The 18,906-nt window shown below is 49.7% G+C and overlaps 1 protein-coding gene across 1 annotated transcript; it reads left to right on the forward strand.

Annotated features, from left to right (window-relative positions):
• The first annotated feature begins 4,473 nt into the window (after positions 1-4,473).
• Positions 4,474-15,099, forward strand: LOC120407695 (adhesion G protein-coupled receptor E3-like). The gene is made up of 8 exons (XM_039543615.1): positions 4,474-4,519; positions 5,599-5,675; positions 6,272-6,361; positions 6,896-7,079; positions 7,816-7,935; positions 8,844-9,043; positions 10,266-10,436; positions 14,098-15,099. Exons 1-8 carry the CDS (start codon positions 4,474-4,476, stop codon positions 14,446-14,448), a joined length of 1,239 nt encoding a protein of 412 aa, XP_039399549.1. The 3' UTR covers positions 14,449-15,099.
• The last annotated feature ends 3,807 nt before the right edge of the window (positions 15,100-18,906 follow it).

The raw sequence follows: 18,906 nt of genomic DNA on the forward strand, positions 1-18,906 counted from the left end.
CCTACTACTTGTTCAGCCAATCGCTTAGACAAACAAATTTGTTTACATTTGCAGAATATAATGCAGCCTGCTTCTTGTTTACAATGTCACCTGAAAGCGAGAACAGGCCTTTGCATGGCACTGTTGTAGCCGGCGTCACAAAATATTTACATGCCAGATGTGCTAAAGAGTCATATGTTCCTTGATGCTTCAACCACCATTCCAGAGGACATGCATCCATGCTGATGATGGGTTCTACTCAATAATGATCCAAAGCAGAACGGACCGTTCATTTTCATCATCTGAGTCAGAGTCCACCAGCGGAAGGTTGATTTTCTTTTTCGGTGGTTTGGGTTCTGTAGTTTCCGCATCAGAGTGTTGCTCTTTTCAGACTTTTGAAAGCAGCTCCATACATCACCCCTCTCAGATTTTGGACGGAACTTCAGATTCTTAAATCTTGGGTCGAGTGCTGTAGCTATCTTTAGACATTTCACATTTAGACATCTTCTTTGCCTTTTGTCGAATTTGCAGTGAAAGTGTTCTTAAAATGAACAACATGTGCTGGGTCATCATCTGAGACGGCTATAACATGAAATATATGGCAGAATGCAGGCCAAAAAACAGAGCAGGTGACATACAGATCTCCCCCAAGGAGTTCAGTCACAAATTTAACACATTATTTTTTTAACGAGCGTCATCAGCATGGAGGCATGTCCTCTGGAACGATGGCCTAAGCATAAAGGGGCATATGAATCTTTAGTGCACCTGGACTGTAAATATAGAACCATAGAATATTAGGGTTGGAAGAGACCTCAGGATAGGGTGACCAGACAGAAAGTGTGAAAAATCGGCACGGGGGTGGGGGGTAATAGGAACCTATATAAGAAAAAGACCCAAAAATCGGGACTGTCCCTATAAAATTGGGACATCTGGTCACCCTACCTCAGGAGGTCATCTAGTCCAATCCCTTGCTCAAAGCAGGGCCAACACCAGTATCTTGGGATGCCAGCTACAACAGTGCCATGTAAATGCCTGTTCTCACTTTCAGGTGACATTGTAAACAAGAAGCAGGCGGCATTATATTCTGCAAATGTAAACATACTTGTTTGTCTGAGTGATTAGCTGAACAAGCAGTAGGACTGAGTGGACTTGTAGGGTCTAAAGTTTTTCATTGTTTAGTTTTTGAGTGCAGTTATGCAACAAAAAACCCATTACATTAGTAAGTTTCACTTTCATGATAAAGAGATTGCAGTACAGTACCTGTATGAGGTGAACTGAAAAATACTATTTTTTCATCATTTTTACAGTGCAAATATTGTAATAAAAATAATAGAGTGAGTGCTGTACACTTTGTATTGTGTTGTAATTGAAAGTAAATGAATATATTTGTATTGTGTTGTAATTGAATGTAAATGAATATATTTGAAAGTGTAGAAAAACATCAAAAATATTTAATAAGTTTCAATTGGTATTCTATTGTTTAACAGTGCGATTAATCACAATTAATTGTTTTGAGTTAATCGTGAGTTAACTGCAATTAATCCACAGCCCTAATTTAAATAAGTGTTGAAAAATGGAGGAAGGTGCAGAAAAGAGCTACAAAAATGGTTCAAGGGCTGGAGAAGATGCCTTGCAGTGAGACCCAGGGAGCTCAGGCTGTTCAGCTTATCAACACGATTGAGGTGTCAGCATACCTCCCTTGGAATCTCAGGGTACGTCTTCACTACCCGCCGTATCGGCGGGTAGCAATCGATTTCTCGGGGATCGCTATATCGCGTCTCATCTAGACGCGATATATCGATCCCTGAACGTGCTCCTGTTGACTCCGGAACTCCACCAACCTGAACGGCAGTAGCGGAGTCGACATGGGGAGCCGCGGACATCGATCCCGCGCCGTGAGGACAGTAGGTAATTCGATATAAGATACTTCGACTTCAGCTACGTTATTCACGTAGCTGAAGTTGCGTATCTTATATCGATTTTCCCCCGTAGTGTAGACCTGCCCCCAGATACTGGAATCTAAAGGGCTCTTCAGTCTAGGGGATTAAGCTAGAGCAAGAGGCAGTAGCTGAAGGTGAAAGCAAACAGATTCAAATTAGAAAAAAGGCACATTTTTCATAGTGGTGATGATTACCCCTTGGAATAAACTCCCACGGGAAGGGGATGGATTCTCCTTCTCCTGGGGGGGTCTTCAAAGCCAGGCTGGAGGCCTTTTGGAAGATGTTTTAGTCAAACAGGTTACTAGGCTTGATATGGGGTAACAGTGAAATTCCTGACCTGTGATAACTAGGTCAGGCTATACGGGGCCACTAGATCTTAAGAGGCATAAGAATGGCCATACTGGGTCAGACCAATGGTCCATCTATCCCAGTATCCTGTCTTCTGACAGTGGCCAATGCCAGATGTCCCAGAGTGAATGAACAGAACTGGTAATCAAGTGATCCATCCCGCCGTCCATTTCCAGCGTCTGGCAAACAAAGACTAGGAATGCCATCCCTGCCCAGCCAGGCTAATAGTCATTGATGGAACTATCCTCCATGAACTTATCTAGTTCTTTTGAACCCTGTTATAGTCTTGGCCTTCACAACATTCTCTGGCAAGGAGTTCCACAGGAGACTGTGTGTTGTGTGAAGAAATACTTCCTTTAGTTTGTTTTAAACCTGCTGCCTAGTAATTTCACTTGGAAACCCTTAGTTCTTGTGTTATGAGAAGGAGTAAATAATACTCCCTTATTCACTTTCTCCTCACCAGTCATCATTTTATAGACTTCTATCATATCCCCCCCTTAGTTGTCTCTTTTCAGGAAAAGTCCCAGTCTTATTAATCGCTCCTCAAAGGCAATGAAGGGTTCATTCCATCCAAGCCACTTCTGTTGGGAAGGAAGAGTAGATGGGAAATGCACTTTTCAGAAGGGTTAATGTGGCACTGGGGCACCTGTCAGGCCATTGACATGGTCTCTTCTGGAAGCAGAGAACGCAACTCACTATTGATACAAAAGGACATTTTATTTCTCAGTCTGGACACTAAGAACATGTCTAAAATGGCTATTGGGGAAATCTACAAGTTTAAAAGCTTCAACTGTTCTCCAGGCTGCTCTTTCCCACAGCAAGAGCCTCAGAGAGATCCTGCAGAGAGAGAGAGAGAGAGAGAGAGTCAGGAATGATGACAGACTATAGGCGGGGGAAGGTACTACATTTATAAACAGCAGGTCCTGCTGTAATGTCACATGCCATGATCGAGTTATGTCAAGATTACAGAAGCTGAAGACCATGTTTCCAGAGTCAGAAGCCAAGGCATCGAATCAAAGGGTTGAGCCATCGGCTATACCAGTACAGTTAAAGTGATGCACCCTAGTGTTGAGGCAGTTATGCTGGTATAGGAATGCTAGTCCTGGGATAGCGATTCCTATATGAGAAGGTGAATAAACTCTACTGGTATAAAGATGTAGAACTACATCCACTCTAGGGGTGGTACTGGGGACTACAGTGCTAACAAGTCACACCCCTCACTGTCCTAATTGCCCCAGTACAAGATCTGTACACAGACCAGGCCTTAGGGTCACATGTTACCTATACATGAGGGCACTATTTTAGTGTGCACTATATAGCCCCAGAGAGCTTCTGATTCAAAAGGAACATCAGCCTGTTTCTAGTGAAGGAAAGTCCTCTAGGACACCGAGCTTGCAGGAAGTGACACTAGTTCAGTAACATTCACTTTGGGCAGGGAGCAGCTTTGTTGGAGTCCACTCTCATTTAGGATCTTCGTTCGACTGCTCCCTCATTCCATGGGCTTGTTGGCTCCCAGCTACAGGACACGTTCTGCTCATGAAAGCAGTGTGCCTTGAGCAAGTACCTTAGTAACTAGTCCCTTCAGAGACCAGACAGCAAATGTCCTGGAGTACAAGACATGCCCAAGACATGAGTACAGTAAGACTCAGGGCTGACCCAGTACAGCAGGGACATAGGGGCTCTTGTGATAAACTTAATGTTATATCACGACCCTTCCCCACCTCCCAGACACTTATAACAGTTTAGTCCCACTCCCATGGTGTCCTGGCCTCATACCATTTCTCCAGGAGTGACCCTTCGGAGTCCATGCTGCTGCTGAGGTGCTCACGGCCTGCATTTGCTGGTTTCCATCCTGGCCTGCCTCACCAAGACTGGACAATGAGACGGAAATGGAGAGGAGTTAGTACATATACACCAGGATGAGGAGTTAGCATGGCCCATGTCAGGCTGCCAGATAGTCCCTTCAGACAGCTCCCACATGCTTTCTGCATAGGACGTGCCTGCATCACGGGACTCTGCCTCCATAAGCCCCACCCCCACTGCCACATGCACCGTAGTCCAGGTTACCCAGCTCTGAAAGGCCAGTTCTAAATAGGACCTCATGGCATTCCCTGGGATCTGCCACCATTGTGTGCTTGAGGGTTCCCCCTTCTGACAGCTGGACTTTCCCTTAGGGAGTCCTGGCAGGGTCTCTCTATCCTGTTCCATGTCAGCGAGCACTGGATTGTTCCCCACAACACCCCTGGTAACAGGTAAGTCTTGTCCCCAGGGCAGGGGCAATGCCTTGGTTGTAAGCTGCCATGGGCCTTCCCAATGCAGCCCACACGTGAGCTTGGACCTTCAGCCCAGGTGAACGATGGCCCCCTCCCACCTTGGCAAACTGCAGCTGTTCAGCCACCTGCATGGATTTTACTCCTGGCCGGGAGGGTTTGTGGAGAATGTGCCCACAGTGGCTGGACCCTCACTGTAGTCAGTGATGTGGCTGACTCACTGTAGTCAGCGTCTACACTACAGTGGCACAGCTGCAGCTGCGCCACTTTAGCGTTTCTAGTGTAGACATACCTTGATGAGACTCAGGCCTTTTAGAAGTACAATAGCAGGGTTAGAACATTTCCTGAGAAGGGAAACTTCTTGAGTACAGATGTAACAACAGTCAGCTTGGTTATCACCATGGATCAAACCCAAGACCTTTTTAACTGCATGACCCCCACTGTTTGAGCCAAGAGACGAACTCCCATAGCTAGGAGCTGTAGCAGAACCAGACCTGTGGTGGACCAGCTCCTAGAGGACACATAACACACACTGATCAATGAGATACACAGACAAAGCTTAAGTGAGTATTAACCAGGTGATGATGTGTGGACACACACCAGGCTTTCAGGGCCGAATGTATTGCTAACTGATTACAGACTCAGTTGAAAGTTGTCAGATAGACAGGGCTTAAGGGATCAATGGCGTTAAAGGGAGAAAACACCTGCTGGGTTTCAGTAGATCATCAACTTTGTATTGTGCTAGGAAGAAAGGACGCCCCTTGTGGCTAAAATGCTAGGCTAGGACTCAAGTGATCAAGCTTCTGTTCCCAGCTCTGTCCTAGAGTCCCTGTGTGTGTGGCCTTAGGGGTGTCACTTAGGCCAAGATTTTCAAAATTGCCTTGTGATTTTGGTTGCCTAACCTGAGACCTTAAAGGGGGCTGATTGTCAGAGGGTGACCGCTCAGCACGTTTGAAAATCAGGGCCCTTTAAGGGGTCTCAAATCATGAGATACTTTTGAAAACTTTAGCCCTGCAGATGTTGACCTGATGTAATTGTCCTGCCTCTCTTTCTGTTGCTAGATGTTACCTTTCAATGTCAGACTGAGACTCCACAGATAAAAGAGCAGTTGAAGAGGTGCAAAGATGTCTTTCTGCAGGTACATGGAAGGGGTTTATTTGGGTTTTTGAGGGTTTTCACAAAGAGCACACAGAAAACTTTGAGCCTTTGAGCCTGAGGATTCTCTGTCTATCCAGGGTTTACCATTGACTTCAGTGGGAGCAGAATCAGTCCAACACAAAGTGCTTTTGAAAACTCGACCGTATCATGGTGTATGACACCCCCACTGTACATCAGAGTTCTGCAGTTAAGGCATCAGCCAGAGATACAGGAAGTCAGAATCCGGTTCCCATCTCTGCCCCAGACTCACTGTGTGACTTTGGGCAATTTGCTCAGTCACTCTATGCATCGGTTCCCCATTTGTAGAAGGAGCAAAATAATCCTTACAAATCCCCATGAGGAAGGGAAGGAGAAATTCATTAATATGCATGAAAGCTTCAATACTATGTGAAATATCAGCGTGTCTGTGGGCTTCACCACACTGAGCCTTCACATGTCTTAATCTGTGGGCATTCCAGTGGGACGGCCAGCCAGCCATAGGTCAAAGCAAGATCACTCTATGGAACCATTGACCTTAATTTTGGGTGGCGTTTCCATGCTTGCTGAAATAACCCATTTCCTCTGTTTGCTCTGCAGGGCAGCAACAGTGAATTTTGCTCCTTTGTGAATTCAACCTTGGTGAATTTGGAGACCATGTGTGCAGGGGACAGAGCAGTATCGCTGCAGGTCAGAGGTTCTGCCCCTACGGGTGTTGGCGCTCTATGGGCAAATGCCCTGAGCACAGGAATAGCAGTCTCACTTTGGGGGGAACTGTAGCTGCTTTTCAGAACAGGGGTGTGTGCTCATGTGCATGCTCTCTAGCTGAAGTGGCAGGGGATCTGGGTTCTGTCCCTAATGGTCCTAGGAAGATCCAAATTGCTTCCGGGGGCAACACGGAGAGGACCTAGATGCCTGCTGGTTTGCTGCAATGTTCTCTGCCACCTACACTGAAGGGACCAGGGATGAGGAGTGAATGACACAGGGTGTTAGCCCGACCCTGGCTTCAGCTTACTGTGGAGTCCTGAGCAAGCTGCAGTAGACTCACCCGCTCTGCAAAGGGCTCCCTCTTCGAGAATGCTGCAGTCCCTCCGAGTGGGGAAGGTCACTATGAACCCGTATGTCCCTAAGAGGGTCATTGTTCCCCTGGGAGTCTGAATAATGTGGCTCATGAACCACTGAAATCCTCCCTCCTTCTCAGGGTGTTTTCTTTCACAATCCCAGGATGTTGCTCGTCCCTTTGGTTCCTTCCTGAATAGCTCCATCCTCAGTGCTGGTGGGAAGGAGAACGAGGGGGAGGTGGCCTCTGCCGTGACGTTCCTCCTGCAGAGTGTGGAATTGGCTGCACTGACAGCTGCTTTGAGGTCTCCGAAGAATACGTCCCAGACTGTGACAACAGAATCTATGGGTGAGGAGGATGGAAGGCTCCCATATTGCTTTGTGGTGGCTGTGAGTTAGGGGGTTATACTGTTCTCAATACAGAACACCACTGCATCCTCGCTGCCCCTCTCTCAGGTTTTATAACCCAGCCCTGGGTGGCAGGTGAACGAGCCATTGAGAGGCTAGCCATCAGGAGAGAATAGCCCCCGGCCCCTCCTTCTCTGCCCATGGCCCCACCCCTCCTCTTCCACCCCATCTCTTCCGCTGGAGCCCAGAGAAACCCATCCCTCCACCCTGCGCTACCCCAGCCCTGGAGTGCTAGGCGGGCAGCGCAGCGGAAGCGCCCCGAGCCCTGGAACACAGGTCAGCTGGATCATCCTCAAGCCAACCCCAGTGCTGGGTGGATGAGCAGGCGGTGTGATGCGGCCCCTTGTGAGCACCAGCCCCAGCCTGCCTGCCCCAGCTTCTCAGCCACGGAAAGGCGGGAAGGGAACTGGAAGCAGGCAAGAGGAGGCCTGAGGGCGGAGCATGGGTGGGGCCAAGCCAGGCTGTTTGGGGAGGCACAGTTGCCTTCTGCCTCTTGGCACAGTGGCATTTTCATGGGGACAAAGTGATGATGGATCATAGGTCAGCCAGAGGGGCTCAGGGAAACACAGAGAAATGGAGGTGAGGAGAAAGGGGAGGGGCTGGTGGGATTCAGAGAGAGTGGAGCTCCAAACCTGCCTTGCCCTTGCAGCAAGAGGCTTTGCCATTTCCCTCCCCAGCTATCGAGACGCTCCATGTTGAGCTGGCTGCAGGTCCCTGTGATAAGGTCTTCACGCTGAGAGCTCAGGAGCAGGCAATGGACATTCACTGCGATACGGTCACCAGAGCAGCGACAGAAGGTACCATCCTGGTGCTTCATAGGCACTCGCCCTGTAGCTAGACACCAAACCCCAGCCCTAGTTCTCCCCTTCCCCTCGCCCCAGGCTGGTTCGCTCGCCTCTGTTATCCTGACACTAGTGTGGACCTTGTTGGCTGAGCCAGTGTTTCTCAGGCCGTTGAGCTCTCAGAGCCCTTCATTCCTGGTTGGCTCTCAGCATGAAAACCAAGCAATGGGGGGAGGGGCATGGAGAAGAGAGAAGCTTTGACAGGCATGTGAATTGGTCCAGAGAATGGAAAGATCAGAGATCCATTGACCCAACACATGATGTCCTGATGATGAGCCCAGCTAGGCCCCCGGTTGACGTACATGTCTTCCGGGAATGGAACCAGGATAATATTTAACAGTTTTACTCCAATTTGCAGGCCAGTAGGACCTGACTGGGACTGGTTCTTAATTCTTTATCACCAGGGAAAACTCCTCACTAGCCAACCCCTCTGCCTCTCCTAACCAAGAAAAACTATGGCTTCACCTCAGTGCCTTTCACCTACAACTGTCTACCTAGCTGGATAATGTGCAGTGTGGGGGTATGATTTCTAAAGAGCACTACCATACTGTGCATTAATCGGTCTGCATAGACCCTACTAGTGTGCACTAAAGGTTCCCTAGTGTGCTTTAATGTATGTTAGTGCACTTCAAGAATCACACTCGCATAGAGCACTCTGGATTTTTCCAGCACAGAAGGGCTTCTGTGGAAGAAGAGGGAGGAGGCAACATACTCCAGTGGTTAAAGCTCAAACTGCCAGCCAGGACTCCTGGGTTCTTTTCCCAGCTCTGCCCCAGACTCGCTGTGACCTTTGGCACCTGGCTTGCTCTTTCTTTGTCTCAGTGTCCCTGTCTCTATGATGAGGCATCATTTCATGTTTTCAGATTCCTGGGCTGTTGCTTTTATTTCTTACTCCACCCTGGGCTCCATCATTAACAAGAGATTTTTCAACGAGGGAGATCTAACGGCTGATGAGAAATTGAGGAATTGTCACCTGAATTCCAGGGTGGTGAGTGGGGCTGTTGGCAACGGGAGCCTCATGAACATCTCCAAACCTGTGAACTTCACCCTGCGCCATAGACAGGTGAGTGTCGATCCTTTTACTTTGCTCTGTGTCCGGGGCTCCAGCTGGTCACTTAAAAGGTGCATCTCGTGCAGGGCATTTGAGTTCTGTTGCCTTTCTGGACTGAGAAACAGTTATCTGAGAAAGAGAGGGAGCTTCTTCAGTCCTGACACGGGGGCTGTTTTGGTGGAGGACGTTACATAGGGTTCACACCAGGCCCGACTGGGTTATGACTCATCATGTAAAATGCTCTAGAGTAACAACTGTGCCTGGCTCATCCCTTAGAGCAGGAACAACTGGAAGGCAACTCCCTATAGCAGTGGTTCCCAAACTTTTGAGGGTCGCGCCCCCCCTGCTTATGGCTATCCAGGCCCCTCCCTCTGAAACGGGGCTGGGAGCAGGGCCACGGCTCAGGGGCAGGGGAAAGTACTGGTTTGGGTCTGGGCCTGGGAGCAGGGCCATAGCCATGGCTGGGGGCCGAGGCTGGGGGTGGGAGTGGAGAAGCAGCCGAGCTGCAGTGGGGGCCATCAGCCGAACCCATGGCCAGGTGTGGCTCTGCTCCCAGCTCTCCCCCCGCTACCCCCCAGCTGGGCCCTGTGCCGGGAGTGGAGCTGCAAAGGGGCTAGGGCTGGGAGTGGAGCCATGCTGAGGTTGGGGATGGTGCCAGGCCTGGGGCTGGAAGTCGGGGATGCGGCTACTGGTGGGACCAGAGCAGAGCTCAGAGTGGGTAGGGGCTGGGTGGTGCTCTCTCTCCGCCCCCCTTTGAGGCTGACCCAGGACTTGTCGTGTCCCTCAGAAGGTTCCTCTATGTCCCCCTAGGGTGGTGCACCCCACAGTTTGGGGACTGCCCCATAGATAGCAGAGTTCAGGGAAACAGCATGAGATGGTGCCTTCTTTGATAAAGTGATGAACTCACTAGAGTGCATGTGGGTATTTGTAGGTGTGTGTGTGAATGCCTTTTAATGGCTCAAATTGTGTGTCATAGACCCTACAGTGCTCAGAGTTAAGGGAATTACTACTTTAGCTCTGGGATCGTGGGCTTGTGCTATTGGAGCTGAAGGATCTCACTTGTATTTCCACTGCCAGTGGGAAGTCCCAAATGACTGTTACGTGCAGCACAATGAGAGCCATGAAGCCGTTGGTGATTTCAGGTTTATGATGGTCTATTAGAGATGTGTGACAAAAGAAACAGTGTTCTCCCCATGATCCAGTGAGGATGATGATGGGGTGTTTTTCTTTCCAGGCAAAGAAAGAGGAGGAAGAGACTCGCTGCGGTCACTGGAAATTCATCGCTGGGAAAGGCACCTGGGCTGAGGATGGCTGCACCATTCTCCACACGAACAGCACTCACACCATCTGCAGCTGTGACCATCTCTCCAGCTTCGCACTCCTTATGGGTCTCAGCGGAGTGGAGGTATCTCATTGTCAGACTCAGATCAAAGGGCTGAACTCTGAGCTCCTGATTTGAGCAAAATCAGTGGGAATTTTGCTGAATGAACGCTGAGTCGGAACCTCGGGGTATAATCTGTGGCCTACAGGATGGGTCAGGGTCAAGGGGGCAGGGCTGGGGTTGTGATCTGAGGTGCCTAGAGTAGCCCACACTGACAATGCCAAGGTCAGGGCAGGCTGCAAAAAGGAGAGCAGATTCCCCCAGAACTGGTGGTTAACACTGTAGTTAGAATCACCAACCAGTCAGTCTGTGCCTTGGATCCCCCACACTGGTTATCGAGAAGCTGAAAAAAAGAACTCACACAGCCCCCTTGATTGCATTCCAGTCTCTGGCTCCCAATCAGCAGAGAGGTCCAGTAAAGTGAGAAGTTACTTAAAACTCTAGTCACTTAACAAAATGGTCTTCTGATTCCCAAAGGGGCAGCCACATTGCCAAGGCAATATTAGTTTGGATCTTACCCAAAATACACACTGCCAGCCAGTCCTTTAGTACAGGGGATGGCAACCTCATGCATGTGTGCCAAAGGCGGCACGCGAGCCAATTTTTACTGGGATGTTGCTGCCAGCCGGGATTCTGGCCGCTGGCCCCACTCAGCCCGCTGCCGGTCTGGGTGAACGGAACCCCCTGCCAGAAGCAGTCTGAGCGGGGCCAGCGGCCAAGACCCCGGCTGGCAGGAGCCAGCGGCTGAGCCGCTCAGCCCGCTGCCGGTCTGGGGTCCTGTCCGCCAGCCCGCTCAGCCCACTGACTGTCTGGGGTTCGGGCCACAGGCCCCTTGCTAGCTGAGATCTCGGCTCCCAGGCCTGCTCAGCCTGCTGCCAGCCTCAGATACTTCTAGACTTATAGAGAGAGACCCTCTAAAAATGTTAAAATGTATTACTGGCACACGAAACCTTAAATTAGACTGAATAAATGAAGATTTGGCATACCACTTCTGAAAGATTGCCGACCCCTGCTTTGTATCTAAAACTAAAGGTTGTATTATAAATGAAAAGAAAAGAAAGAGAAGAGAGCTGTTAAATGATCAAAGCAATCCGATACATATGGCTTCAAGGTCCATATATCAGGTTCTTAGCAGTCTTGGTGAGTTTGCTGGCTTGTAAAGTCCCTCTGGAACATACCTACAGCTTAGCTGTGTCTATCAGACCTTTGTTTAAAGCTTCAGTTTGCAGAGAAATTACTCCAGATGTGAGAAGCAAGATTGAAGGCAAAATGGAGGTGATGCAGCTGCCTTTTTATATCCTTTCCCATGTGGCTTGTACTTCCTGTGTCCCAAACACAAGCTCACAGCACATGGGCATAGTCCCTACATGTCCTGCTGACTCATAGGCATAGCCCCTGGCTTCTCTCAATGTGTTCATTGTAGAGTTCAGCATTTCTCAAATTTTAGTGACCTGAGGACCTCATTTTCAATGGTGGCTCCAGGAATCAGCGCTGTAAGCGGGTGCCTGGGGCGGCAAGCCACAGGGGGCGGCTTGGTGGTCCCTGTGAGGGCGGCAGTCAGGCAGCCTTTGGCGGCACACCTGTGGGAGGTCTGCCAGTCCCGTGGATTCAGCGGCAATTCGGCAGTGGGTACCCCGAAGCAACGGGACCTTCGGACCTCCCGCAGGCAGCCTGCCTCCCATGCTTGGGGTGGCAAAAAAGCTAGAGCCGCCCCTGCTCATTTTAATTTAAAATTTTTCGCAGACCCCCAAGCCCCTGGCTCAGCCCTAGGCCCCACACCCATTCCATCCATTTCCCCAAGACCCCTCCCCACCTCTTCCTGCCCCAGCTCCACCCCTGCTCCTCCTCTTCCCTGCCTCTCTCTTCCCCCTCCCCCGAGCACCCCCCATCCCCGCCCCTCACTCTCCCTCGCCCTCCCAGCGCTTCCTGCAAGCCGCTAAACAGCATGCAGAAGGCACTGGGAGGGAGGTGGAGGACTTGGCCAGCGGGGCCTGCAGACCCTCTGGAATGCCCTTGCAAACCCCAGTTTGAGAAATGCTGGTATAGCTGATTACCCCTGATGGGCCATCAAACAGACTAGATAGTGCTGATGCCAATCTGTCTGGGGGTGCCACCCAGAAACACAGCACAGATATATCACACATTTATAACTCACAATGCAAAGACGATACATACATATAAACAAGATTATCATACTTAGCAAATCATAACTTTTCTACTGATACTGGGGCATATCTTGTAAGATTCATTGCAATTGTGTAATAATAAATAATAATAATAACAACTGGAGATATACCAATCTCCTAGAACTGGAAGGGACCTTCAAAGGTCATCAAGTCCAGCCCCCTGCCTTCACTAGCAGGACCAATTTTTGCCCCAGATCCCTAAGTGGCCTCCTCAAGGATTGAACTCACAACCCTGGGTTTAGCAGGCCAATGCTCAAACCACTGAGCTATCCCTCCCCCCAAATAGTAATGAGTGATGTTGAGAAAGTGGATAAGGAAAAGTTATTTACTTATTCCCATAATACAAGAACTAGGGGTCACCAAATGAAATTAATAGGCAGCAGGTTTAAAACAAATAAAGGAAGTTCTTCTTCACGCAGCGCACAGTCAACTTGTGGAACTCCTTACCTGAGGAGGTTGTGAAGGCTAGGACTATAACAATGTTTAAAAGGGGACTGGATAAATTCATGGTGGCTAAGTCCATAAATGGCTATTAGCCAGGATGGATAAGAATGGTGTCCCTAGCCTCTGTTCGTCAGAGGATGGAGATGGATGGCAGGAGAGAGATCACTTGATCATTGCCTGTTAGATTCACTCCCTCAGGGGCACCTGGCATTGGCCACTGTCGGTGGACAGATACTGGGCTAGATGGACCTTTGGTCTGACCCGGTACGGCCTTTCTTATGTTCTTATGTATGTTCTGTAACCATATGGGACCCAATCCTGTCTGTGTTTTGTGCACATCCAAAATTCCTGCTGAATGACCCCCCTTGGGAGCGAGTTACCAGTGACCCAGCGCTGCGGCAGAAGGAGGGTGCAGGTGGGCAGAGAGGAGAGCCCAGGGTTGGGGTGGCAGGAGGTGTGGGGGGGCACTGGTGGGGGGGAACGGGGGAGCCCAGGGCTGGGGCGGCAGAGAGGTGGGAGGAGGGCACTGGTGGGGGGGGACAGGGGGAAGCCCAGCGCTGGGGCAGCAGAGGGATGTGGGGCGGAGCCCAGGGCTGGGGCAGCAGCGGTGTGCGGGGGGGAGCCCAGGGCTGGGATGGAGAGCAGCCAAAAATTTTTTGCTTGGGGCGGCAAAAAACCTAGAGCCGGCCCTGAGATCAAGACCTGACAAACAAACATTATATCCTTCTTTGATTGGGTACCACGTCTAGTGGATTGTGGGGGAAGAGGTTGACATGATGTATCTTGAATTTAGTAAGCCTTTCAACACAGTCCCACATGACATTTCCTACTCAAACTAAGGAAATATGAACTAGATGAAACTACCACAAGGAGGGTGCAAAGCTAATTGGAAGTCATTACTTGCAGGGGAGGGATGGGGACTCACTGGCTCGGCAGCCACACTGCAGAAAAGGGTATAAGTTTTCTGGTGGACCACAAATGAAATGTGAGTCTGCAGTGCGATGCTATTGAAAAAAGGCAAATGTCAAGTGACTGTTCTCCTCTACTCAGCGCAGGAGAACCGTGTCCAGGTTTGGGTGCTGCGCTTCAAGAAGGATGAGGACAAATTGTACAGAGTCCAGAGGAGAGCAACAGAAATGATCAGAGGTTTAGAAAACATGACCTGTGAGAAAAGGTTGAAAGAACTGAGCATGTTTTGTCCAGAGACGAGACGGCTGATGGAGGACATGATAATAATCTGCAAATATGCAAAAGGTCGTTATAAAGAGGACTGTGATCAATTGGTGCCCATGTCCACCAAGGGTAGGACAAGAAGGAATTGGCTTAATGAGCAGCCAGGGAGATTTAGGTTAGATATTAGGAAAAACTTTCTAAGTCTAAGGATGGTTCAGCACAGGAACAGGTGACCTAGGGAGGCTGTGGAATCCCTGTTATTGGGGGGTTTAAGAACAGGCTGGACAAAGACCTGCCAGGGATGGTCTAGGTGCACTTGGTCCTGCCTCAGCACACGGTGATGATTGTTTGACCTTCTGAGGTCCCTTCAAGTCCACATTTCAGTGATTCTGTGAAGTGGTGCTAGGCCCTCTGCACTGTGGTCATTTTCCCCCATAGGGTATCAGGTACTCAGCAAGGTAAATGCTTTTGGGGCTGGGAGGAGTGGTAGGTCAGAAGGGAGGAGAGCAGGGCATGCTGAGAAGACGGTGCTTTCCTGTGTGTAGTACTGTTGGTTGATACGATATAATGTAACAGGACATGAGTCAACTTGGCTTCCTGTCTAAATTATCGAAGATTAGGAGGCTGCAAAGCTCAAAATCCTCAGAATTTGACCTACTGCCCTGATAGCATCTGAGCCACTGAGGTGATGTGTATCCACTGGGTGAGTGGAACAAAGTCCGTGGGCTGAACTTGGGTGGGGCTAGGAGAGTCCGGCGGGCCTACGGGTCTGTCTGCACCGGGGCTGGAAGGTGAATGTTCCAGCTTGAGACGACATAATTGCGCTAGCTCTCATCTTGCTAGAAATATGTGTGTCACCGTGGAGGCAGGAGGGACTGGCTGCCCTGAGTCCATACCTGTGGTTTTGGACGGATCGGAGTCGGGGCAGGTTACTTGGTCAACCGCAGCCACACATCAATTTTTGGCATGCCAGCTGGGTCAGATGCCAGCTGGGTATGTCTCCTCGAGCTAGAGTTTACACCTAGGCATATGCTACATTGGTGTAATGTGCAATTTCCTCTGCTCCCTCCAATGCTCACGTTGCACTAACTGAGACTCAAGGCAGATTCTCTGAAACACCCTTAGATTTACTGGGCCAGATTCCTGGGACTGGCTGAGATGGGCTCGCTATCAGACCAGAGCGTGGGAGGGTCCCAGATGGCTTTTCACCACTTTCACAGCTACTGAGTCCCAGGGAATAACTATGGATCAGTCTGGTTAAATCTATTTCTGAAGTGTGCACCTATATATGCTGGGCTAATATATTGCATGATCAATAGGTATGATTCAAATTACATATATTAATATGGATAGTATGTGCTTAACACGTTACGATATAGATATTCAAGCCTGTCTGCAAAGGCCTATACTTTAAGAATGCAGGTGTATTCTTATCCCTTAGCTACTTACAGAGGTATAAAAGAAAGAATTAAAATCATTGTCTATCTATATAAGGGCCTTCTCTCACTGGGACAGTCTGAGGCCCTGTTTAGTCATATTGAAATAAGGCAACCAGGGGCTGTTAGGAGGTGATCCGGTTTATTACCGCCAGAGAAAGGGAAGAGCCGAGAAGATATGAACGGAAATTTAGTTTGATAGTTTTCTGTCTGGTAAGAACTTACTTATTAATAGACAGCTGGAGAATCCTTATGTCTGTATAGATGTAGTTGTGAAATCCTCGCTTCTGTATTGTTTTGTATGTTTATTTGCAAGGTCTCTCTCTGATTCTGTGAATATTACTATATAAATTAAAGGCAAACAGGAACTAAGTTTGGATTCGAAAATAAGGAAAAATGAACTTGAATTTAAGCTTGCTGGAAGTTCACCCCAATAAACACAGAATTGTTTGCACCTTCGGACTTCGGGTATTGTTGCTCTCTGTTCATGCGAGAAGGACCAGGGAAGTGGGAGAGTGAAGGAATAAGCTCTCTAACAACACATATAACATCCCTTGTATATACACCTCTAGCAGTTACATGGCCTGGAATGGTAGCCTGTATCTTCCTATAATCTTGTTCACCTGTGCTAAGTATCCCATAACACCTTGCATTAGCCAGGAAAACTTTCAGGATCAGCACATATGGGGTGTTCTACTGTAGAAACAGGCAGGGAGTTACTCTCATTGGAATGTCCCAAAGATAAGGACAATATATATGGGACAAGCCTAGGAGGTGCATCACGCTCTTGGTACCTTGAATTCCTGAGTCCAGAACAAAGAGCTAAGGGGTACCGTGTGGTACCAGGAAAAACAAGGTAGAAAGATGATTGGTTAAGAATAGCCTCACAGGCTGCATACAGTACCTCTTTCCTTGTAAACAGGTTGGGTATAAAAAGGACAGCTTTAGGGGTGTGACTCTGGACACAAGCCTTCTTTGTAAGGTGAATTCAGCACTGCTGCAGGAGATATTCCTGAAAATTGGAGTTGTATTGAACCTTTGTTAATATGCTGTTACTGAGTATTAGCAATAAACCAGACCGATATTGGTTATTTGGTCTCTTGGGCATACTGCATAACGAACCAAAGTGTGGTCAAGCAGTTGACCATACGGTTTACCAACAGAAAGGAAACCCAGGATCTTCAGAACCGGAAAGGTTTCAGAGTGGCAGCCGTGTTAGTCTGTATCAGCAAAAAATAATGAGGAGTCCTTGTGGCAGCTTAGAGACTAACAAATTGATTTGGGCATAAGCTTTCGTGGGCTAGAACCCATTTCACCAAATGCATGGAGTGGAAAATACAGTAGCAGGTATAAATACACAACATATGAAAAGCTGGGAGTTGCCTTACCAAGTGGGAGGCCAGTCAATTCAATTAACAATAGGATACCAAGGGAGGAAAAATCACTTTTGTAGTGGTAATGAGAGTGGCCCCTTTCAAACAATTGACAAGAAGGTGTGAGTAACAGTAGGGGCAAATTAGTATGGGGGAAATTGGGTTTTGTAATGACCCAACCATTCCCAGTCTTTATTCAGGCCTAATTTGATGGTGTCCAGTTTGCATATTAATTCTAGTTTTGCAGATTCACGTTGGAGTCTGTTTTTGAAGTTTTTTGGTTGAAGAATTGCCACTTTTAGGACTGTTATTGAGTGACCAGGGAGACTGAAGTGTTCTCCTATTGGTTTTTGACTCTTATAATTCCTGATGTCAGATTTGTGTCCATTTAGTCTTTTGCGTAGAGACTGTCCAGTTTGGCCAATGTACATGACCTGAATAAAGACTGGGAAGCAGATATTGACGAGTGTCTGGGGCTCAGTGGAGTAAACTGCGGACCCAACACCAACTGCACCAATGTGACTGGGAATTACTCCTGCAGCTGCATCGATGGATACGAGTCCAGGTCTGGGAAAGCCAAGTTCCCACACCCGAGTGAGAACAGCTGCCAGGGTGAGCTCTCCCCTTGCTGCCACTACGCCCTGCTCAGTCCCCCACACCCCTGGGCTCATTCCAGGCCTGGTGCTGCACCAGAGGCTGCTGCCAGCTGCAGCAAAGGCCCCCGATCCACTCACCGGGGCTGTGATCAGCCGTGACCCTCAACTGCTGCCCTAGAGCGTGGGGGCAGGAGCTCCTGGCTTGGTGTTTGGATTGGGAATAAACCCCTAGGTTTGCAGAGAAGCACCAGGGAGATGGGTGGGGCCCTCGCTGTCCCCAGCACACAGCATCCGGGCTGCTAGGGCCCCCCTGAGCCTGGGAAGGAGCCTTATATATGGTCCATAGACACAGCACAGTGCGCTCTGCCCCCATGGGCTCTGGGGAGCAGAGAATAACCCCAGTGCCTGATGCTCTAGACAGGCCCCCAATCTGCCCTGATTGGCCCCAGGGTGCTGAGAACAGCCCCAGCACAGGGTACTACGGCCATGCCCCGAACCACCCCCTACAACAGGCTGGCGGCAGGGTGGATGAAGGGCCCTTACACCTGCTCCAGGCTGGCTGGGGAGGCCCCTGCACAGGATGTGGGGATTGTCAGAGACCATTACACTGCCAGAGTGGCCCGGCAGTGTCTCCGTGTAGCTGTGAATCCAGCCTTTGACTGCTGAATACTCAGGACATCAGTCACCTGGGTCCTGGGACTCCCGTTGCCCAGGTCAGTACAGGTGGGTGCACTGGCCGCAAGTCGGGGGTCTGGGGGCTTCTGCCACAGACCCCCCGTGAGAGCCACCAGAGGGCAAACAAACTAGATTAAAGGGACAGCACCCAATTCCCCTGCACTTCCCTGGGCACAGCCCACCTCCTCTGCACCCTTCTCCTAGTGCTCCAGGGGAGGGGCAGGGCTGGGTGTATCCCGAATGGGAAGGGGACCCATGGGGCTGGGGTCTGTAACACTGAGCATGGCGCCCCCTTCTGGCGACTAGCTCCAGTTCAGCGCCCCCTTTCTTCTCTTCCACCATTGCAGCTCCCGCAGTCGCGGCTGCCCCGTGTCTCGGCCGTCTGGCCAGGTCACGCTGTGATCCCCATTCTGGGGGAGCCTTTCAAAGCCAGACCCCTCCGTCCTATGCCTAATAGCGAAACCCTTCCTCCGGGGCTCCCAGCCCCCCCTCGGGGCTTCCTAGCCCCCCTCGCCTCAGGCCCCCACCTCTGGGCCCAGCCCTCGGGCTGTAGAGAAGCCCCACCTGTCCCCTCCCAGGCGAGCTTCCTTCTAGCCAGCGCCCTGCACGCA

The sequence above is a fragment of the Mauremys reevesii genome, linkage group 1 (assembly GCF_016161935.1).
Source record: "Mauremys reevesii isolate NIE-2019 linkage group 1, ASM1616193v1, whole genome shotgun sequence".
Taxonomy (NCBI): domain Eukaryota; kingdom Metazoa; phylum Chordata; order Testudines; family Geoemydidae; genus Mauremys; species Mauremys reevesii.

Coding starts and splice junctions, on each gene's coding strand:
- LOC120407695 (XM_039543615.1), top strand. CDS start 4,474: ATGTCAGCGAGCACTGGATTGTTCCCCACAACACCCCTGGTAACAG. Junction 6,362..6,895: donor ACAGAGCAGTATCGCTGCAG/GTCAGAGGTTCT, acceptor TCACAATCCCAG/GATGTTGCTCGTCCCTTTGG. Junction 10,437..14,097: donor TGGGTCTCAGCGGAGTGGAG/GTATCTCATTGT, acceptor TACTCAGCGCAG/GAGAACCGTGTCCAGGTTTG.